This window comes from Torulaspora delbrueckii, chromosome 8 (genome assembly GCF_000243375.1).
Source record: "Torulaspora delbrueckii CBS 1146 chromosome 8, complete genome".
Taxonomy (NCBI): Eukaryota; Fungi; Ascomycota; class Saccharomycetes; order Saccharomycetales; family Saccharomycetaceae; genus Torulaspora; species Torulaspora delbrueckii.
In genome coordinates, this window is record NC_016508.1 from 685,793 (window position 1) to 708,308 (window position 22,516).

The window sequence follows — 22,516 nt, forward strand, 5'->3', positions numbered from 1 at the left end:
AATTTGGCATAAATTTGGGTATGCATAATCTTCATTCATGCCACGTACAAACTTATTTCAAATAGACCATTACTATTAAATACAGCTAGATTTCTATGGAAACGTCGTTAAAAATATACAACATGATAAACAACCTCGTCCTATGCAAAACTTTTCATTCAATGCCAAAGACTGGCTTCATCTTCTTCAACAAGAGCCAGTCAGCTCTGGAGACTTGATCTCTGAAAGCCTTATCCTTCAATGTGTCGATAGATCTTCTGGAAATCATCGAATACAAAGTATCTGTTTCATCGACATGACGGCCCCAGATTGGCTGTTGGCCGGATGGATCGTCTAGACGCATGGCCACACCAGCAGCTGTTTGACCCTTTTTCACTTCAGTGACAGGTTGGTGATTGATTTCCAAGGAAGTGACCTTACCCAGCAACAAAATATTCTTTTCCTTAGTTGTTGGATCGGTTCTCACTGCACAGATAGGAGTCCCTACACGCAAAACTCCATCTATAACATCAACACCAATAATCATAGGACCACGCTTGTTGATAATTTGTAAGGTTTGTAAAACAGTTGGGAAAATGGCAAAGTCAAGGAAATTCTTACGACGCTCCTCAAGAAGCTTCTCCTGGTAAGCTGTGAATGCATCGAACAAGTGGTAAATAATGTCAGCGTTAAAGATTTTGATGTGCTCTTGTTCAGCATATTGTTCTGCTTCCTTATCCACTTTGACATCGAAACACAGCATAACAGCATACTCCGGAGCCTTTTCTAACATAGCACCAGCCTTCATAACATCACGCTTGTACACAGGACCCAAACCGATAGACATGACTGGAATCTTCATATCTTTCAAGAAATCTAACAAGGCTTCCAAAGAACCCAGAGTCGAGGCCTGAACAACCACACCTCTACCGGATGTATCAACAGAGTCTAGCAGTCCGGTCAAGTCATCCATCACATCGTCCATCATTTCTTCTTCATCATCGTCAGGGCCGACAACAAGCAATCTAGAACCAGAAACCGCCTTTTCTAGATCATTAGCAGCAACTTTGACACCAAGCGCGGCCTTGACTTCCTTGTGGTGGACATATTCGGATTTCAAACGCAATTCACGCAATGGTTGTGGGGTCAAAAGAGCTCTGATGTTTGTAACAATAGGACCGTTCATACCACAGAGAACGATACGGTCACCTTCCCTCAAATAACCGTTAGATAAGATGACATCAATGGTGGTACCGAAACCTTCCACAACCTTGACTTCAAGAATGGTTGCTTCAACATGTGATAAGTACATTAGTTGTTTTGACATTCTCTTTTGAGTCAACTCCAATAATAGCCACAACAAATCCGGAACACCCTCACCGGTAACAGCAGAAGTTGGGATAATAGACACATACTTGGAAATGTTCTTGTTTTGGAAATATAGTTCGGAGTTTAGACCCTGTTCAGCCAAAGCCAGTTTGATATTTTGTAATCTGGTCTCGAATTCATCCTTAACAGCTCTTGATTGCTGCTCGAAAGAGTCTCTGAAAGAGTTATTTGGAATAGTTTTCCAATCGTACAATCTGTCAATTTTGTTTAAAGCAACGACGAAAGGAGCTTTTCTATCTCTCAAAAGTCTGATAGATTCCAAAGTTTGTTGTTCCAGACCGTGCATGATATCGATAACCAAAATGGCAATGTTACACAAGGAGGAACCTCTGGAACGCAAATTCGAGAAAGATTCGTGACCAGGGGTATCGATAATCAACAAACCAGGAACTTCGAAGGTTTGTTTCTCATATTTGCTCATGGTCTTGGTCTTTTCCTTGATGGACTTGATTGGGAAGTAAGTAGCACCAATCTGTTGGGTGATACCACCAGCTTCACCACCTTGAACGTTGGTTTGTCTGATCTTATCTAATAATTTAGTCTTACCAGTATCGACATGACCCAAGATACAGCAGATAGGAGAACGCAGGTCCTTTTGATTTGCACCAGCTGAAGAAGTTGAGGCGGCTTGAGCTTCGGTAACAACAGGTCTGGAAACTGCCGGAGTGGATATCTCTTCTTCAACTTGTTCATCATGCTCACCCTCCTCTTCCTCGTCTTCTTCTTGTTGTTCCTCGGCTTCTGAAGCAGCAGCTTCTTCAGCCTCTTCGTCATCACCCAAGTCTAACTTCTCCCAGTCATCGATCAACAATTCTTCATCAGCAACATTAGCTTCTTCGTCTTGTTCAATCTGTGCGGTAGAAGGTGTGGTCTCCTTAGACTCGTCTTCCTTGACATTTTTTCTCTTCTTCTTACCGTAAACGATTTTCTTTGGCTTTGGTGCTTCAACTTCTTCATCATCGGCCTTCTTGCTCAAAGCTGCAACTTTGACGTTACCTGCAGCAAGCAATGCTGCACGTCTTCTTTCTAGGAGTTTCTTCTCCTCCTTTTGTTTTTTTGAAAGTAGCTTACCTTCAGCCTTTAATCTTTCACGCTTAGCCTTTTCCTTCTCCTTCCTTGCCTTTCTAGATTCTTCCAACTCTTCCTCAGCTCTCTTGGCCTTCTCCTCTTCCTCTCTCTCCAGACGTTCCTCCTCTTCTCTAGCAAGACGTTCCTCTTCCTCAGCCTGTTTCTTCAACTCCAATTGACGCTTCAAGGCAGCGAGACCAGCTGGCACTTTCTTTGCTGGTTTTTTAGTTGCTGGCTTCTTAACTTCAGCTGGTTCTTGCGATCCACCTTTCTTTGCTTCTTTCTCTGCCATCAACTTCTCGGCATTTTGCTTATTCAATTCCTTGTTCTTTTCCTTCTGAGCTTGTTGTTGAGCCTTCTTCTTGGCGGCTTCTTCCTTCTTCTTCTTCTTTTCAGCTTCTTTCTTCTCCTTCTCCTTCTCCTTCTTGGACTTTAAAACAGGCTTACCATTGGAACCTTCAGCTTTATCCTCATCGGCCTTTTTATCGGATCTTTTCTTTGATTTCTTCAAAGTAGACATGAAGTCGGCTTCAACTGCTTCAGCACCGGCTTCCTCAGGTACTGGTGTTCCCTCTGTAGATGTTGGAGTAGCTGACTCTTCGCCCAAAGTTTCACCTTGAGGAGCATCATCTTCAAAATCCTCATCCCAGTAGTTCTGCTGATTCTTCTTTCCTTTCTTTGCCATCTTGTATAATACCCTTTGTCCCTTGTAAATCGACACTAATTGACCATACGGATCTCTCTTTGCGGATTTTTTTCAAATTCCAATACAAATGCAAGAGGTAACTATGTGATTAAGGCCCTTTAGAGTACTCTTAAAAGGTTATCAGAACTGGCGTTTGCCACTCCAATCCATCGATATCCTACAAATCCTAATAATTACAAGGCGATGAGTCGAAAATTTTTCACTCACGCTCGACGATTGAATTTTTCAGTCTGGTTCAGCGAAGTAATACCAATTTGATAGAGATGAGGTAGTTGATTTTAAAAGTATTAGTGCAGTTAATGGCCTTTTAAGACCTGCTAGGACGTCTCAAAGAATCGCAAATTATCAAGGATGTCGACCACTGTGGAAAAAATAAAGGCTATCGAGGATGAAATGGCTCGTACTCAGAAGAACAAGGCTACTTCGTTCCATTTGGGTCAGCTGAAAGCTAAATTAGCCAAGCTTAGAAGAGAAATATTGACCAGTTCGCAATCTAGTGGTGGTGGAGCTGGTGTTGGCTTTGATGTCGCCAGAACTGGTGTCGCAAGTGTCGGGTTCGTCGGGTTCCCTTCTGTGGGTAAATCTACTCTGTTATCGAAATTGACTGGTACAGAGTCTGAAGTGGCCGAATACGAGTTTACCACATTAGTCACTGTTCCTGGTGTTATCCGTTACAAAGGTGCCAAGATTCAAATGCTGGATTTGCCAGGTATTATTGACGGTGCTAAGGATGGCCGTGGTCGTGGTAAGCAGGTTATCGCTGTGGCTAGAACCTGTAACCTGTTGTTCATTGTGCTAGATGTCAACAAGCCACTGCATCATAAACAGATTATTGAGAAAGAATTGGAAGGTGTTGGTATTCGTTTAAATAAGACGCCACCAGATATTCTGATAAAGAAGAAAGAAAAGGGTGGTATATCAATTACAAACACTGTTCCATTGACACATTTGGACAACGATGGGATTAGAGCCGTCATGAGTGAATATAGAATTAACAGTGCAGAGATTGCCTTCAGATGTGACGCCACAGTAGATGATCTGATCGACGTGCTAGAAGCTCCATCAAGAAGATATATGCCAGCAATCTATGTGCTGAATAAGATTGATTCTTTATCGATAGAAGAGCTTGAGCTATTATACAGAATTCCAAACGCCGTGCCTATCTCCTCCGGTAAAGAATGGAATTTGGACGATCTGCTACAAGTCATGTGGGATCGTTTGAACTTGGTGCGTGTTTACACAAAGCCAAAGGGCCAAATGCCGGATTTCACGGATCCCGTAGTTCTACGATCGGATCGTTGCAGTGTAAAAGATTTCTGTAACCAAATTCACAAGTCATTGGTCGACGATTTTAGAAATGCATTAGTCTATGGTTCCAGTGTTAAGCATCAACCACAGTACGTTGGTTTAAGTCATGTCTTGGAGGATGAAGATGTGGTGACAATTTTGAAGAAATGATTGAGTGGTAATCAATATATAGCATAAATAATTCAATTGATTATTTCAGTCAAACCGGCTTCTTTTCGACCCAAAATTTTGCTCCTCTGCCGGTTCTGGAGTCTCCCGCTGACTTATTGAATCATTCCTCCTTCTACGTGAATAAGGTGTGGGACTGTTCGGGGCCATAAAGCTCTTTTGCTTCGCCTGATCCTTAACTCTAACTAGTTCATGAAAATCCAAAAGAGCGGAATGGCCAACCAATGCTTCTTCAGAGAAATCATTTACCGTGGGCCTTATCGACTTGATATACTGGTATGCCTCTACGATATTTACCATGGAATTTTTCTTTATTATCACTGAAATTAGAAAGCTCAGCAAATCCTGGTCATTGCCATTCTGCGAGAAAACCAAAACGTTTGCAGAGGGATTCACATACCTGAATATTGTTATTAGATCATTGAGGACCTCATATTTCGAACTTGTCGAATCCACGCACACATTCCCACCATTATAATACCGTTCAGGCTCCCCATATAACAGTTGATTTACATCGGGAGTCTCGGGAGTAGGTGTCAGACATCGATAGCTATCGCTCTGTGCCGCACTAAAACTATCCTTGATGAAATGGTCAATGAGAAGCCTTAGAAGTGATGAGTTGTGATAGTGATACTGCTGAGTTACATGATTGGCGCTTATGAGAGTCGCTTGATCAAAAGTAGGGTCAAAATTTACCATTAAAAATTCCTCGGCAGCCCGGCTTAAGGCTGGGATATCATTGAGTATATTCGCGAGTCTCTGGGTGCTCAAGCCTATGCAAATGAATAATTTAACATTATTATCTTTAATAAAATCGAATTGAGTCAAAGTGTTCAGAGGTCCAAAGAAAACATTAGAATCCAATTTCTGAGGTTTCAATTGCTCCAAAGGGTCAGATAAATAATAGGCGTTATCGAATAGCATCCTTGAGAGTTGTTGATGAGCTCATCGGTTACACGAAAGAAATCGACAAGTGAAAAATTCGCCTTATAATGATTTTTCACTGTTCTTTCTTTTCGCTACGCGTGAACAACCTTTAAGCCCAGCTAGAGAGAGACCTCTTGAATACCACGCAAAGAGTGCCATTGCGGTCGTATTAGCCAAGCAATCCTTGCGGGTTGAATATGTTTTCAGCTGCCACCATTTTTGATATTCCATTTCGTGACTTTCACTACCGTGTATGGCGCGACAACAACATAGAAACTTCATAATCTTTAAAATGCTTCAGTAGCTCAGTCGGAAGAGCGTCAGTCTCATAATCTGAAGGTCGAGAGTTCGAACCTCCCCTGGAGCACTCAATTTTTTTTTTACAAAAATCAAGAAAAATATAAATAAAAAATATGCATCATCATAATCATCGTTATATTGTTAGTACAAAGTGTACATGTGTATTTATAAGTTCATTGCATCATAAGAACCTTCTCTATCATCATAACCATTTCATCGTGCTATACCTTTGCAGGAGTTTTCACCTATTCTTCTTCAAAGTATCAACTTCGTTCTTTAGTCTTTGAACTTCCATCTCATACAGTCTCTCACTGTTCTGTAAATATAAAATGTAATCCACAGCTTTTTCTAAAATCATGCTCTTATTCAATTTTGTTGCGGCAACCGCAGAGATTGGTGTCTCAGCGATCGTACCATCCTTCTGTTGTGTTCCGTCTTCTTCCTTTTTCATCGAATCACCGACTTCAAATGCAGTTTGCTCACTGGCTACCCAGGGAATAATCTGTTGCAGCTTGGCAATCTTTGTGTTTATGTTTATCCTGTACCGTTTCTCGATCTTGTTATGTGCCTGTTTCTGGTGCGATGTCAATCTCTTCCTGGGGGCTCTCTTTTCCTTGCCATTGGCTGCAGCTGGATCTTTCAAAGTCGCCAGATCTTCCAATAGACCCGCACCCGTTGTATCATTGCTCTCGTCACTTTCTTCTCTCTTGACTACCGGTAGTAATTCCGGCGAATTTGCGTAGGACGATGGATCGTTGAAGAACTGCCCTGAATTATCAAAAATTTCATCAGCAACAGTAACCTTCTCGGGTGCAAACCTTTGATCGTCCATTGGAGACCCCACTGAAGAGGTGGAACTAGACGATATGATATTTTCCAAAGGTTCAAACCACGACCACGACGAAGAATCCATCGTAGTCACAGATTCCGACCGCGAACCCTGTCTCACCCCCTGTTTGCTCAACACCCAATCGTCAAACTGATCATTCCCTTTGTTACTGGTGCCATTACTTGCCATCAAGGTATGAGGAGCAGCAGTATAAGAGGCCATCATTGAATTCATCGTGAGTGAGTGTGTGTGTATGTGTGTACTTTAAAGAATATTAGTCCTCTTGACAGAGATATCTCCGTAATAAATTTAATCGAATATCAACTGATGATTTATTAAAATCATAAATTGAATCATATAAATACAAGAATAATTGTTTGAACGGCAACTAAGAGACTATGTTTTCTATTTTTCATTTTTTCATATTCCTCGTCAGATAATTTATACGACACCTTGACTTGAAAGTGAACCTGCTTGCGATAACAAACAAACAATTTTTGAGCAAGTAAGGAACATACTACTAACTAACACCCCTAGTACGTGGGTGCTTCAGAATAACAATGAAAGCGTCTTGTTTTCTTCGAAGTAAAAGTAATACCGCTCACTAAAAAGAAAGAGGGCTCGAACGTGGAAGTATGCCATACAAATTTGCAGAGAAAGATGACTACGTGGGTGCATTGCCATACAAATGCGCCTGATTAAGCCGAGAATGTGGTATGATATTTTTTAGTGGTAGCCGAATCCTCTTCAATTATTCACGCTTTTTCGGAAAAACCTAGTTATTCCGTCAGAAACTGGATGAGGAGAGATTTTCCGAGCGGCGCGACAATTCTTCCGGGTTGTTGACAGAAGCCGGAAGATCGAGAATGGGTTTGAGAGATGATATGAATCTGGAAGCATCTCATTTTGAGCCATGGTAAGCTCCCACGTTCGGTGGGCAAGACACGTTGCATTAGATTCTATTTGGGTCAGCCGTCCAACAACTCGGGGGCGCGGAACGTCGGGGCTGGTCAATTGGTTGCCGTTGGTACCAACAAGTTGAAGAATTGGACCGATCTACAGAGGATATTGAGCTTATTAGAGAGGTGTTGAAGCTTCATCAAGGTTTCGTACAATGTTACATATAATCCGATGAGCCCTCGCTACTAATAAACCAACTCATCGAGTTGGAAAGAGCAGCGATAGTAAGGGCTCTATGGATAACGAGGAGTTGTTGAAGATTTTGGAGAGTACTCAAGAGGAGGAAAATGACAGGCTTAAAGTTGGGCCTGAAGAGTACGATCCTGGGGAGACTTTGGCTCAGTTAAGCGACGGTGTACTAATCGAATATATTGCCAATTTATCGCAGGATCCCAGGAAAGATTTCACTAGAGAAGAATATTTTAGAGATAAGGAGATCAAACAGCGGGAACATGATGAAGCCACTCGGCAGGAGAGGGGCGAAATTCATCCGCCAATATTCGCGGGTTGTACCATATATATCAATGGATACACTAAACCTGGCAGGTTACAACTGCATGAGATGTTTGTATCTTATGGCGGGAATTTTCTACATTATTTGTCTGGGAAGAGGAAGATAACTCACATAGTTGCGACTAATCTACCTTTGAAGAAAAGGCTTGAGTTTAGGAACTATAAGGTAGTCAGGCCGGAATGGATAACTGAATCTATTGACCAAGAAAAATTACTTCCTTGGCAAAATTATGCATTATCTTGGGATCAAGAACAAAAGAACTTACAGTTTAAAGCGGCTTCTCCTCCTCCAAGTGATACAATCGATTGTAAGGACCCCAATTTCATTCAAAATTTTTTTGAAAACTCAAGGTTGCATCATCTTTCTAACTGGAAAGCCGATCTTCGGTCAAAATTTCTCAATGATACTTTTACCAAGCCTTCGCCAGGTGATAGTCTGTCAATTTTCCATATCGATTTTGATTGCTTCTTCGCTACTGTCGCGGCGCTTAGCTGTAATACCTGTGACATCGACAGAGACCCAATAGTGGTATGTCATGGTACAAAGAGCTCTGATATTGCAAGCTGCAATTACGTTGCACGTAAATACGGTATTCGTAATGGGATGTGGGTCTCTAGAGCCAAGACACTTTTACCCCCGGACGTTGAACTGGTTTGTCTTCCCTACAATTTCGAACAAATAGAGAACAAATCCAAGATTTTTTACGAAGTATTAAAGGACTACGAAATTAAGTTCGATCTCATTTTACCTATTTCCATAGACGAAGCTGTCTGTGTGATCATCAATAATCACAGCATAGAACCAATAGATTGTGACCAAATTTGCCGGGATGTCCGGTCGCAGATCTGGGAAAAGACCAAAGGTTGCACGGTGAGTATTGGTTGTTCGGATTTCTTGGTTTTGTCGAGATTGAATTTAAAACTGGCTAAACCTAATGGTTATCGTGTTTTGACCCAGGATCAACTGACAAAAGATGAACAATTTTGGGATGATTTTCTGGCCAAGTTCTCTATCGATGATCTACCAGGTGTAGGTTATTCTATAGTATCAAAACTTCGAGCCGATAATCCAGAACTTGACAACCTTTTGCAACTAAAGCAGTACTATCACAACTCTCTCCCGCTGCTACAGAAATGCGTTGGGAAAAAGACTGGGAATAAGATATTTTCTTTCCTGCAAGGTAAAGACGACCAGGAAAGCAGTCGAATGATTTACCAACCAGAGGAGTTCTTTGCAAGAAAGTCTCTCTCCATTGAAATCAACTGGGGTATACGATTTGATACTGTGCAAGAAATTGATGACTTTATTGACTCTTGTGCAGTATATCTGGTGAGGAAACTGATTGATCTAAACAAGAAAACTTCGCAGATCACCATGAAGTTGATGCGAAGAAGTGCACACGCTCCGATTGAGCCAGCTAAGTACCTTGGAATGGGTGAATGTGATGCACTGAGTCACACAAGCAGACTCGGAATTCCGACGTCAGAAGTCGGCGTCATTGCAACGGAATTAAAATGTACGTTTAGGCTGCTGGCTTGTCCACCTAAAGAATTAAGAGGCGTCGGAGTTCAATTCAATAAACTTGTCGAGGTTTCTTCAAGCGTTGGTGGCCAGCAGGACAAATTGAGGCTACCATTTCAAAAGACCTTGAATTTTGAACTGTTTAATAATTTACCGAATGATGTGAAAGCTGATTTTTCCAAAGAATTAAAGCGACGGGATATCATCATAACTGGCGGGCCCAGTGTGAGATCGAGCCGCCCAACAACATATCAAGAAAGGTTCATGGAAGAATTACCAACTCAGATTAGAAATGAAGTGAAGCACGATATGAGAATCACTGAAAAAATCAAAAAGACAAAATTGAGTGAGCTTCGAGAACAAACAAGGAAGAAGAAAGAGTCTATCAAGAATGTACGAGCTCATCTGTTGGGAAGAGAAAGTCTATTTGAGCCCATAAAATTTCAGAAAGAGACAAGGTTCAAGGATATATGTAAAATTGTTCTCGATTGGGTTGATGCGACTTTAATCGATGGGCCTCATGAAAAAGATTTGGAACTTTTTGAAACTTATTTAGATAGGTTATCAGATGCCAACAGGGTTCCATTAATTTTACGTATTTCAAAATTGATTTCAACCCGACTAAACTTAAAATCGAATTATCATGGTGAGGATTCTGGTTTTCAAGAGTGGGAACGTTTTTTACTCACAGTAATAATACCTAAACTAAACAAGAACAAGCATACTTTCCAAACGGTTAGAAAATTAGATATTGATTTTGATCTATAGTTAGTTAAATGATTTATTCTTTCCAGGCAAAAAAATTATAGTAATTTTTTGCTTACTCTCTATATAAAAATAAACCTACTTATCGTAACATGAGTAATAAAGAAATAAATTTGAGTTCATTAAATTTATTGCGCTGTTTACACAACAGTGACACGTAGAGTGTTGGAGTGACCGACACCTGGCTTCAAACCTTGGATGGTAACAATGGTGTCACCTTCCTTCAAGAAACCGAAAGACTTAGCTTGTGCAATACCGAAGTTCAAACGAGCTTCAACATCGTCAGACCAGTCAGCAGCTTGCTCCTTGGAGTAGACGAATGGGAAGACACCTCTGTTCAAGTGAGAAGATCTAGCAGTTCTTGGGTTTCTGGAGACCAAGATGATTGGACAGTTTGGTCTGTACTTGGAAACCAATCTTGGGGTGTTACCAGAAGTAGACAACACGATGATAGCCTTAGCGTTTTGTTCAAAGACAGCAGCAACGGAAGCAGCAGCGATAGTCTCAGAAGTAGAAGTTGGCTTTGGAGTTAGGTTTCTCATGTCATCGTAGTTTGGTAGGTAAGCAATAGCTTGTTCAGCGATTAGAGCAGTGTCAGCCATGGTGGTGACAGCGTTAATTGGGTAGTTACCCTTGGCGGTTTCACCAGACAACATGACACAGTCAGCACCGTCCAAGATAGCGTTACCAACATCGGAGACTTCGGCTCTGGTTGGTCTTGGGTTGAAAGTCATAGATTCCAACATTTGAGTAGCACAGATAACTGGCTTACCGGCCAAGTTAGACTTAGCGATCAATTTCTTTTGAACAGCCAAGACTTCTGGGGCTGGGATTTCGATACCCAAGTCACCTCTGGCAACCATAACGGCATCAGTAACCTTCAAGATTTCGTCGAAGTTGTTAACACCTTGTTGGTTTTCAATCTTAACGACGATCTTGATGTCAGCACCATCCTCACCCAAAACTTCTCTGATGGTCAAGACATCTTGAGCAGTTCTGATGAAAGAAGCGAAGACCATGTGGACACCGTTCTTGACACCGAATCTCAAATCGCTCTTGTCCTTTTCAGACAAAGCTGGCAAATCGACATCGGTACCTGGCAAGTTAACACCCTTGTGAGAGCAGATCTTACCAGCGTTCATGGACTTAACCTTCAAAGTTTGGTTGTCAATGACTTCCAAAACTTCGAAAGACAAAACACCATCATCAACGTAGATGATCTTACCGGCCTCAATGACCTTGGTGATGTTCTTGTAGTCAACGTACATGGTCTTGTCATCACAAGCCTTAGCGTACTTGTCATCGGTGGTGAAGATCATTTCGTGGTTTGGTGGAATTGGGTAGTCGACCTCGTTAGTGGTAGTACCAGTTCTGATTTCTGGACCCTTGGTGTCCAAAGCAATAGCCAATGGTCTACCTGGGTACAATTCTTCAGACTTTCTAGCGTTGTCAATGACAGATTGGTGGTATTCGTAAGAACCGTGAGAGAAGTTCATACGGACAATGTTCAAACCAGCCTTTCTCAAAGCAACCAAAGTCTCTGGGTTGTTGGTCTTTGGACCAATGGTACCAATGATGGAGGTTCTTCTAGCGGAAGTACCTGGGACGGTTTGCAAATCGGTTAACCAAGCTAATCTGGAAGACATCTTTTATTGTGGAGTTGGGAGAAGTAATCTATTGAAATCAATAAAGAATTCCTTACAGATTTAAGAGCACACAAGAAATAGAATATAATTTTTAGGAAAGAAATATGAATAATTTGTTCAATTACTCAATGCTTTTATAACATCTAAAGGATGCGATAATATTGAAGTGCAGCAATACATGAAAAACGTTGGGACCATAGAAAAAAAAAAATGAATACTACGAACCATCCAACTGTACAACTATCTATCAGTATGCAAAGTTGGATGTCAGAGCTCAATGGAGTAAAAGAAAGGTAACACGCGAAGTAGTCTGTCGTACCTTGGGAATTCAAGTGCTTGGCCGTAGTAAACTGGCCTGACATTTCACAAGTGTATAGGGCACGATGCGCAAGCGGTGCAGCAGTAGTACCATACACACGTCAGCCAGCCACTGGGTAGATACGAGATCAGTTCAATCCATCACCTTGTCATCTCTCGCTTGATCACAACCATTCGATGTAAATTGCATACTTTAGCACCAGTTTTTCAGGCTTCCTGTAAATTTTTCACTTAGTGGAAGCCGGAGAATTCAATTAAAAATTAGTGGAAGCTCGAAATTTCAGAGTCAGGAGGTGTGGGTTTTCGTCCGGCGGTATCTGCCGTCTTTGTGGTTTTCCTTTCTCTCCAAAAGCCGTCTTTGTATCGGGCCACAGCCCTAACTGCCAAGCCCTACCTTTGTGGATGCGTTTCTAGAAGCTTGGCATGCTAGGTTCTAGAAAACTGTCTTGTGAGAATATGAGCTTAAAACTATGAAAAATGCATACAACGATGGTGTCTAACCATTAAAAAACTTAGCACTTGCCTCTCAGAGCAGTGCATCCATGAACTTGGGGAATGCTCCCTTTGGTTCAACTCTTTCTTCATCCAGAATCCTTGTTCTTTCTTCGATTTCAGTTAAACCAGTAACAACATCGATTTCTTCGACTGGATACCACCATTTCTTGAAGTCCCTTGTATAGATCTTGTGGCCGATCCATAGTACAACGAACAATGGCAAAGTGATGTAAGCGGCGATGAAATCAGAAACGTTCCAGAATCTTGGGATAAAGACTTGGTAACCATTGGTGAAGATGACCAGTGTAACGACAAGAATGGACCACCAAACCATGTATTGTTGGAAACGTGGTGCGTATGGAAGTCTGTTCTCTAGACCGTTGTACTTGATAGCTTTACGGAACCTGAGGTATGCAACCAAACCACAATCCCAACCGATGAAACCGGAGATAGTACTGATATTGGTGAACCAGGCGAAGACGTCTGCGGTGGAGGAAGAGACGTTCAAGTATGCAAGACATGAGATGAGCGCGGAGAAGGTGACTGCCACCCATGGGACACCGAATCTATTGATTTTGCCAAAGATCTTTGGAGCTTGACCGTTCGAGGCCATTGTCAACAGTGATCTCGAACTTGCAAACATGAAGGCATTTCCTGCGGACCAGGCACTGGTTAGAATACAGGCATTGATGATGTGAGGTAAGATCTTGATTCCAGCGTTTTGAATACCGATGACAAATGGCGATGAACCAGCTCCTGGTTTGCCCGAGGCTAAAGCCGAAGTTAAGGCTGGGTCGTTAGATGCAACGATCACACTGATAGAGAGTGCACCCAGGATGTAGAAAAACATCAGTCTCCAAACAAATCTCTTAGATGCCTTCATAATGTTCCTTCTTTGATCCTTACATTCACTACTAGCCAGCGCGATCAACTCTGGACCTAGAATAAATGCAAATGCACCTTTGATTATCCCCGAGTAAACATCCAAAAAGTTACCTAGATTACCACCGGTGATATGATGAGCGAAACCACCTGGGTTTTTCCAGTAACGGAATCCCAATCTATCGTGATTTGGACCACCACCCCAAAATAAGATGAACGATAGGATAATTAAACCAACGATACAAAGCACCTTAATCGAGGCAAACCAAAATTCAGTCTCACCGTAGTATTTAACAGCACAAAGGTTAAGTAAAACGACAATACTAAGGAAAATAGTGATCCAAGCAGCTGTAGGAACAGCATCGGTCCAATATTTGACCACACCAGATGCGGCAGTACACTCTGCAGCCACTAGGATGACGTAACAGTAGAAATAATTCCAACCAGTTGCAAAACTTAATGAAGGATCAACGTACCTGTCCACCAAATGTGAAACTGAACCTGCGGAATCATCACCGTTACCGGGCAGATAGCAGACCATTTCACCGAATGCATTCATAATCGGATACAGAACGGTAGATATTATAACATATGAAATGAACAGACCAGCTGGACCACATGTGTGTAAAGTAGAACTTGTTCCAACGAAAAGACCTGTACCAATGGCACCACCAAGAGCAATAAGTTGAATATGACGGGCAGATAGACCTTGCTGTAACTTTCCTTCGAGTTTAGCATCTTTATTGCCATTGATTCCTCTGTTAGTTGATGAACCTTCAGGTGTGAGCGATTCAAGATCGATCTCTAAAACCTGCCCGGTCTTTTGATCAAACAAATTACCGTTTGTAGTGGTTTCCTTTTCTTTCTCTCGCCTAGAAAACATTTTTTGGTACTATGGTTGATCTATTTAACACTTGTATTCGAGTTCAATTAGCCAAGAAAGGTACCAGTCTTATATACCATTAAACAGATGACGGGGCTTTCATACTCCGCTTATCTTTCGAGCGATACATTATCAGACCTCATGAGATAAAGTAGCTAGTCCCGATCCCTGCAGGGTAGGGATCCCGATCAACCGTGATAACTCTATGCATTCCCCCACTGTCAGTTCCGCCCATAACAAGCAAGTAAGTTGATGGAAGGGGCTGATTTGCCTTCGATAAGACTTGATGATCACGAGAGACTCACAGGGCGATTATAAAAGGCGTTCCTCGAGGTTTTTTTGTTGTTGCCTAGTGATAAGATAAACGGGTTCGAGAACCCGCAGTGGCCCTCTATGTCTGAATGAGGAAATGAGAGGCCTGGTGAGTTTTTCCGAATGCCGCCGGCGGAAAATCTTCTTGAGACTGCGGAAAAGGAGTCCCGAAAGTGAAAGTCACGTGTGCACTCTTCTCTTGAATGGTATACCGATCTATTCACTAGGTGATTTACCTTTACAGGGCAATGAGGTATCAATAAGCTTCTCTTCCTGGCTCAAACGATGTATTTAGGGTCAACTGACTCCTTACTCGAATCAATTGATTCAAACATCGACAATCTGTCCAATGAAGGCCTCGATTCTCTACTCAAGAATATAGATGCCTTCCAGCAGGATCCCTCTATTCTGCTTCGCAGAAACAAATTACCAGGTTATATCAAATCTTTGACTCACGATTACTTTACATTGGAATATGAATTGCAGTTATTAAGGTGCAAAGTTTTCTATAATTTGTCGAAAGTCGTTACTTGGAAGAAAATCGTCGTATATCTACCTACTAATGTCTTTCTGATAACAAGATTGCTTGAAATTCTACAGACTGAAGCCAAGAGTTGGTATACTCCATATTTTCTATTATCTTGGGTTTATATCCTGACTTTGTCACCTTTCAAATTCGATGAAGTTCATGATAGGATTTATAAAGTGGCAGGGAAGTACACAAAATTACAAACAGTGCAACCAATCGTGGCTCAAATACATGCTCAATTACTACTCAAAAATACAGAAGCTTTCAAACCACATGACCTGGACCTGCTAACACTCAATTACTACCTCAAAGGAATAAAACCGGATAGTACAGTGATCGATGAGTCGATGCTACACCATTTCAATTCAATGTGTTTCCAGAGAGATGATATAATTGCGCTAAAAATTCTACCAAAATTGTTCAAGATCAATGCATTTCATGACGAGTGGGAAGCAGTGGAAGATATCATATCGTATTTCTTGTCCCATCTCGACGACTCATTTACAAATTATCGATTCGCGCTGGCGCACTCTTTTTCCAAAGTAGTCAACACTTTGATCAATGATTTCGACGATTTAGATACTGCAACTGGGTTGGTTGAATCATGCATTGACCGTATCAAACATTGTCTTTACGAAACACCCACGTCTTTGATTGATCACGATTTCCTGCATACAAACCTTCTTATCATCGCAGAACTTTGCCATGCCATAGCCCAGAATATGCCGCAACTACTAAATACCGTTGCGATGGAACTAATCCCACCTGCTTTAAAGTTCCAACAACTGAAAATGAACGAGATTAAAGGATCACAGATTAAAGACGCGTCAAATTTCATTTGCTGGTCATTGGCAAGATCAACGAGATCTCCAGAGGTGAAACTATCTGAAGATGTGGAAGTGTCAGTTTTATTGAATCTGTTAGTTTGTTCGTCTTTTGATCGAGATTTACTTGTTCGCAGATCTGCAAACGCTGCTATGCAAGAACTACTGGGTAGATGTTTTGCAGCAACGAATGTTTTTGAAAACGATGCTATTATGAAAATTATAGAGCTACCTATATTGAACTTGGCGGAAAATTATGTCGATAACGCGGATGAAATTTATACGTTGTTCACCAAGAATGAAAGCCACAAACCATACGCCCTCTTTGTGTTGAATTGGCTTATCGACATTAATCTTGCGGCAAATTGCGACCTATACATTGTACGCCTCACTATAGAGGCACTACTAAGATTAGCACAAAAGTTTCCAAACACGATATCCCACATAAAAATCAAACTAGACCGATTGATCAATCAGAAAGATACCTTGATCGCGGCTAGATCGCTCGATTTGATACTCACTATGGAATCAGAGGAATTGTTTTCTTCTCAAAATATTAGTACCTCGAATGAGATTCACACTGTCATGGATATCATGTTGGAATCTGTGAAGATTCATCATAGAGCTCATGGAAACGATATCAACGAATTCTTCAAGTTTTTCGTCATTCTCAAAGGCTGGGTTTTTTCTTTAAGGAAATTACAGAATTTTTCATTTACAGGAAGGCAGATAGAGATTTGCTTCCACATTGTTAGAATGACATCAGACTCCCCATACTACAAATCAGAATTCAAAAACCTCTTCAATGAGTTCGTTCACTCGTTATCTCGAGAGCCTCATTTGTTTGCGACTTCTGAGGATGAAGTATCCTTCTGGACAATTTTCGAAAAGTTTACTAGACTCAACAACTCACTAACGTCTTCAGCATTACCCGAGTTACCACCCGCTAAATTCTACGACATCTTCCTCAAATCTTTGCCTATAATGGATAGTCAGAGAAAGTCTCGACTCTTGGATTCCTTGATTGACCATTTGCCAAACATAGTCAATACAACCGGTAATAGTATTCTCAACATCATTGTTCAACTGCTCAACGACTATACGATAACCCAACAAGGTGATGTTGGGCGATTAGTGCGGATAAGTGCTTCTAAAATAGTCGCACGCCATAAAGACATTTTTTGGGAAACTAAGGACCAGCAATTGATCGATGATGTTGTCTCTAACCTTCTGAGATTAAGCGGAGAACAAGTGAAAGAAGCAAGAATCATCTGTTTCAAAACGCTCTGCAAAGTGTATGGTTATTCAGTTGAGGGTGGTTGTGAGGTCTCAAATTCTCGGTTGCTTGACTTTCAGCATCAATTCTTCCAAGGCAAATCGAGTGCCTTCTGGAAAGGTTATATGGTCACAGGTGGCGCAATCAACTTTTCAATTTCGGAAGTTACCAATGCCATCGATGATTTTATGATCTATTACTACTCTCTACCTAGCGATCAGGATCGACTCAATATCTGTAACTGCCTCATGCGTATTATACCTTCTGCTAAAGAAGTTACAGAGCACCAAAACACTATTGAAAAGAATGTACTAGGGCTTACAAAGCCGGATCTCCTCAAAACTACGATCACTTTTTTGAATTTTTGGACACGACTGATGGAGTCAGGTCTTATGATCGACCCTCATTTCAACTTTAATGGGGTCTATGCAAAGATCTACAACTTGAATCTAATCAAGGGCAGCAGCTTATTAAAGCTATGCACAATTCAGATGCTTCCGCATCTCTTATCGTCGCAAGTGTATTCTCTGAATGAGATTGATAGAGCATTTGCTAATAAAGTTATCAGGCGACTCTTAGTTTTAGCCCAGCGTGAGGCGCAACAAAAGGTCCAGATGAGTGGATCTGAATCTTCGCTTGTTCAAAAAGCCCTAATTGAAGCGCTGGCGCAGATATATGCAGAGCACGGGTATCTTAAACAACTTGAAATCCTTAAGAACGCCACGGCTAATGATAATGCAATCATAGCCTTATCAGAGTCACAGCTAATTTTATGACTTAATGGCGGATTATTTTGACGTCTGCTTTTCGGCAAACTCCAGCAAGCGGTGAAGCCTACTGCTCATGCGCAAATCGGCCGACGGAGAATAGTGCCGCTTATCACTCCTATAACTATGACCGACTTCCTTGGACGTGTACTTCTTTTCAAGGTCAACCAGCGATCTCATTGTTACTTCAGAGACATATTCATCCCCGAAAATCTGTCTCAGCGTATTTTGGTCAATTTCATTTCCACCAATGACGGAATGATGGGCCAAGAACCAATTGCCAACACTTCCAACTATCTCTAGAATTCTTTTGTCTCCTTTTTGTTCAGCTATGCTTAACTTCAAAAGCTGTTCTATACGCGGCGGTAAAGCCCAAGTCAAGCTCCCATTAGAGCTCTGGTAAAGCGAAGAACCTTTTCTGCTGATATATTGGAAAAGAAAGTAGTAAAGCGAATGATGACCTGCGCCAGTGAGACATGATTTCATCATGAAATAGTAGTCGCTAGTGGTAAAATGGTAGTCCTTCATCTGCTCAAGAAATTTGAATAAAGTGGAGGAAGTGAGGACAGATGAACGGCTGTTGGAAAAAGCCTTGAACAAGCAATGAAAACCCGAATAGCTTCTTTGTCCAGCCAGCATGGCCGTATCGACGAAATATTGACAGTAGTTCAACTCATATAACATATGTTCCATTATTGACATGACGAAATCCAGAGGTTTGTTTGCAACAAGGGTTACAAGAATGGTATTAACAATTAAAGCTTTCACAGAAGGGTTTGCAGTGGCAGGGATCTTGTGGTTGTCCAAAAATGTCTTCCAATCATTCAAACTTGGCCCAACGGACGAAAGCTTCTGCTGAAGAAAGTCCAAGTCTTGATACTCATTAAATAAATTGACATCAACATGGCACACGTAAGACATAAACTCATCCCATGATGATTGAGATTGAATAACTTTCCACCTGCGCTCAGGACAGGAATCAAAGGATTTGTCCTCGTTCAATGCCTGGATAACCTCATTGGCAGCATTCCTCTCACAGATCTCGATTAACAAGCTTTCATAATGATCATCCATTTCAAAATTCCAATCCTGTGTAATTTTTGATAGTAGTTTTATGCAAATATGCTCGTCCCCCAAAAGAATACATTTGTGCATGATGTCGAAGAAAAGTGGGAAAAAGACATCGATCTCTTCTTGATCTAATGAAAAGCTATTGCTTCTCAAAAGATTGCATTCTAATTGTGCTAGTAGTTTAGTGAATTGAGAAGTGTGAAAGAAGAAAGCCATTTCTATCAATAGTTTGATATTCCTCGAACTGGGAGGTACAAGGCTCAGTCCCTCATACAAAAGTGACACAGATTCAGTTTTCGCAAGTGGTAGTAAACAATTCCTGTAAAATTTAGTATTCTGTTTCGATATTCCTCTCTGTTGAACCGCGCTTTCATAATTTGCCAATAGCTGAAGTAGAAATTTGGAAAGTGCATTTAGCTCTTCCGCTCCACACCTCAGGGATATTCGATATAGCATATTAGATATCTCATTGTAAAATTCCGCTGGTAACTTATCGCCAGTGTCTATCTCTTTCGCACTTTGAGAGATCCACCTTATCTGAGAAGACTGGATTTTACTCATGAGAGCAAAGTATAAGGCTCTCTTGTCTGTTGATCTTAATCGTTGTAGAGTTTTCAACACAATCGGAAGGTGTAAAACAGTAGCATGCTTTTGATGATTGGATTTTCTATTTCCAATGGCATTAGAAATCCAATTATCGATGACGGTCTGCGATTTTGAGATGGATCGTACCAACTCATCCATTGAGTGCTGCCGAGCTTTTATTTTCTTCATTTCCTACCGACTTAGCTTTACTTATCAGCACATCGGAGGTTAATTTTCCAATGGAAGGCACTCGTTTGCCAACATTCATGATCTAGTACTCTTTTGAAGCTTGAACAGCCCTTCTCGTTGGAATCACTTTTAATCTTGATGAGCTTGATCTAACTGGCCATCACATCTGACGTCTGCCTCGAATATCAAGACCTTCAATTGAAAATATCCGGGGCACCAGACACAAGTAGTTGCTCAATGCCCATTAATGCCTAGTAGAAGGTGAGTAGATGATGCGGATTTTTGAGAAAAAAACTGATGTTGTATTATTAAATTATAGTGATATGAATTTTCGAGGATGAGAACTTCACTGGGCTAGTTTGCAGGCGAAGCAAGAAAATTTACTATTAAACCTTTCGCAGGCTCATGAGAATACAATGAGTGACTAATCGTCCTAGCTTCAAATTCCTGTCCTCTGTTTCTTCTTCTTTGGCACAGAATGGTCCATTACAACGCTCTTGGGTAACTTCCGCTTCCACTCTGATGAACACTCTGGCGAGTTCAGCAAGGTTGAATCATGTTTTGATGCTTCCTCTGTGATATTGAGGATTTTTTTCGCATAAATCTTTTGCAATTGCTCTTTGTGCTTTGAAATCCAAGGGTGGTGCAAACTTTGGTTACTGTCTAACCTCTTGGTCACATCGATTTCGAGCAGTTTCCGCACAAAGCTCTTGGCACTTTCAGCGACTGTATCCCATTGCTTAGCGGTAAAGTTTAGTTTACCCACTTTAGCATTCTGGATGATACATCTCTCAGTACCGTCACCGTAAAATGGGGAAATACCCGTCAACATTATATGGGTGATGACTCCAAGCGACCACAAATCACACTTACTATCGTATCCGTTCTGCTCAAGGGTAGCAGCTCGTGAGAAGCACTGATAGGCCTTCCTATTAGCCTTGAAACCAACTTCAGGTGCACAATATTCGGGTGTTCCAACTACGGTATGCATTCTTGCCTTAGCGGTCGATAAATCTTTGGCAATCCCAAAATCAGCTAATACTATTCTTGTGCATGGTTCTGGAGCGCACAACAAAATGTTATCCAGCTTCAAATCACGGTGTACTATCCCTTGATCATGCAAGTATTTTAGAGCATGAAGAATCTGGTAAACGATTATCAGCGACTCTGTCTCTGAAATTGAAGTCAGACAATCACCTTTCGCCAAATAAGAAAATAGATCACCACCTGGGATTAAATCCTGAAAAATGTAGAGATTGTCCCTCATATCACAATATGTGTGATGAACTTTGATAATATTGGGCTAAGACAAAAAGTTGTTAGTACAAATTTACTGGTCATCGGCATTACATTCTCCCAACATACATGATTCAATTTGAGTAATATCTTCGCCTCTTTGTCCAGCTTACTAGGCTTTAATTTGATAATCTTGACAGCATAATTTTCTGGCGTGCATTTTGAGAATGATCCCTCCTGCTTTTCCACATTGCTCAAGTTCTTGTAAGCCACTAGGACATGTCCAAAAGTACCGTTACCGATTAACCGAGAGGTGACTTCCCAGCGGCCAACCACTCTTTCAAATCCCAGCTGATCGAACAACGGAGAATTAGCCGCTAGCCCCAAAGCCCTAAACCTAAATGCTCTGCTATCTTGGTCATGAAGCTCAACCGAGTCCCCATCCTGCAGCAAATACGCACTATTCCTCTTAAGTAGAGCCCCATTCAGATACGTGCCATTCAGAGAACAGTCTTTAATGTAACACATAGGAGAGCTCTCTTCGTCAAATAAAATTGCCCAGAATACGCAATGGATAGATGAGACGACTGGATCGCTAAACACTAAATCACACTCCTTCTCATTACGGCCAAACTTTAACATTTTATGTTTGCAAATACCAATTCTCCTCGGATAGCCGCCGAAGCCCATACTCGTCATAGAGTCGTCTGAATCGTCCTCTACCCTATCTACCATCTCCAAGTATCCCAACATAGACTCCTGCATCGTTTCAACTTGTATAGATATGCTCAAAATCTTTCCCAGACCTTGTTGGTGTTTCTTAAGGTTGAAGTAAAGGTAAGAAATGGTAAAGAAATCGCGGACTTGTTAAGTACGCCACTCAAGCAAAGAATACATGATTTTAAACCAAGAGAGAGTACTCAAGCAAGATTTTATAGGTCTGAAAAGCGTCTGCTGGATTCACATGGATCAACATAGAAATAGCTTCGAAGCTTTACTGAGGATGCTGTTTACACTAAATTTTGGCAGCGCAGCGAGTTCTTGAAACTATCCACTGGAGACAGGACTT

At 41.3% G+C, this 22,516-nt stretch overlaps 10 protein-coding genes and 1 non-coding gene across 11 annotated transcripts; 4 read left to right on the top strand and 7 right to left on the bottom strand.

Annotated features, from left to right (window-relative positions):
• Positions 1-154: 154 nt before the first annotated feature.
• On the bottom strand, positions 155-3,121 carry FUN12 (translation initiation factor eIF5B; the record flags this gene model as incomplete). Its single annotated transcript, XM_003683423.1, has 1 exon — positions 155-3,121. The coding sequence occupies one exon, from the start codon at positions 3,119-3,121 to the stop codon at positions 155-157; it is 2,967 nt and encodes a 988-aa protein (XP_003683471.1).
• A 372-nt stretch (positions 3,122-3,493) lies between these two features.
• On the top strand, positions 3,494-4,600 carry RBG1 (GTP-binding protein RBG1; the record flags this gene model as incomplete). The annotated part of the gene is made up of 1 exon (XM_003683424.1): positions 3,494-4,600. One exon carries the CDS (start codon positions 3,494-3,496, stop codon positions 4,598-4,600), a length of 1,107 nt encoding a protein of 368 aa, XP_003683472.1.
• Positions 4,601-4,645: 45 nt separating this feature from the next.
• Positions 4,646-5,542, bottom strand: TDEL0H04030 (uncharacterized protein; the record flags this gene model as incomplete). Its single annotated transcript, XM_003683425.1, has 1 exon — positions 4,646-5,542. One exon carries the CDS (start codon positions 5,540-5,542, stop codon positions 4,646-4,648), a length of 897 nt encoding a protein of 298 aa, XP_003683473.1.
• A 297-nt stretch (positions 5,543-5,839) lies between these two features.
• Positions 5,840-5,912, top strand: TDEL0Htrna1M. Its single transcript has one exon. It is a non-coding gene; the product is annotated as a tRNA-Met (tRNA).
• Positions 5,913-6,086: 174 nt separating this feature from the next.
• Positions 6,087-6,908, bottom strand: TYE7 (Tye7p; the record flags this gene model as incomplete). Its single annotated transcript, XM_003683426.1, has 1 exon — positions 6,087-6,908. The coding sequence occupies one exon, from the start codon at positions 6,906-6,908 to the stop codon at positions 6,087-6,089; it is 822 nt and encodes a 273-aa protein (XP_003683474.1).
• A 961-nt stretch (positions 6,909-7,869) lies between these two features.
• On the top strand, positions 7,870-10,437 carry REV1 (deoxycytidyl transferase; the record flags this gene model as incomplete). The annotated part of the gene is made up of 1 exon (XM_003683427.1): positions 7,870-10,437. One exon carries the CDS (start codon positions 7,870-7,872, stop codon positions 10,435-10,437), a length of 2,568 nt encoding a protein of 855 aa, XP_003683475.1.
• A 137-nt stretch (positions 10,438-10,574) lies between these two features.
• PYK2 (pyruvate kinase PYK2) lies at positions 10,575-12,080 on the bottom strand (the record flags this gene model as incomplete). The annotated part of the gene is made up of 1 exon (XM_003683428.1): positions 10,575-12,080. One exon carries the CDS (start codon positions 12,078-12,080, stop codon positions 10,575-10,577), a length of 1,506 nt encoding a protein of 501 aa, XP_003683476.1.
• Positions 12,081-12,924: 844 nt separating this feature from the next.
• Positions 12,925-14,658, bottom strand: PUT4 (proline permease PUT4; the record flags this gene model as incomplete). The annotated part of the gene is made up of 1 exon (XM_003683429.1): positions 12,925-14,658. The coding sequence occupies one exon, from the start codon at positions 14,656-14,658 to the stop codon at positions 12,925-12,927; it is 1,734 nt and encodes a 577-aa protein (XP_003683477.1).
• Positions 14,659-15,255: 597 nt separating this feature from the next.
• On the top strand, positions 15,256-18,375 carry CIN1 (Cin1p; the record flags this gene model as incomplete). Its single annotated transcript, XM_003683430.1, has 1 exon — positions 15,256-18,375. The coding sequence occupies one exon, from the start codon at positions 15,256-15,258 to the stop codon at positions 18,373-18,375; it is 3,120 nt and encodes a 1,039-aa protein (XP_003683478.1).
• Positions 18,376-18,387: 12 nt separating this feature from the next.
• On the bottom strand, positions 18,388-20,211 carry MNE1 (Mne1p; the record flags this gene model as incomplete). Its single annotated transcript, XM_003683431.1, has 1 exon — positions 18,388-20,211. The coding sequence occupies one exon, from the start codon at positions 20,209-20,211 to the stop codon at positions 18,388-18,390; it is 1,824 nt and encodes a 607-aa protein (XP_003683479.1).
• A 439-nt stretch (positions 20,212-20,650) lies between these two features.
• MEK1 (serine/threonine protein kinase MEK1) lies at positions 20,651-22,182 on the bottom strand (the record flags this gene model as incomplete). The annotated part of the gene is made up of 2 exons (XM_003683432.1): positions 20,651-21,514; positions 21,577-22,182. 2 exons carry the CDS (start codon positions 22,180-22,182, stop codon positions 20,651-20,653), a joined length of 1,470 nt encoding a protein of 489 aa, XP_003683480.1.
• Between the last annotated feature and the right edge of the window lie 334 nt (positions 22,183-22,516).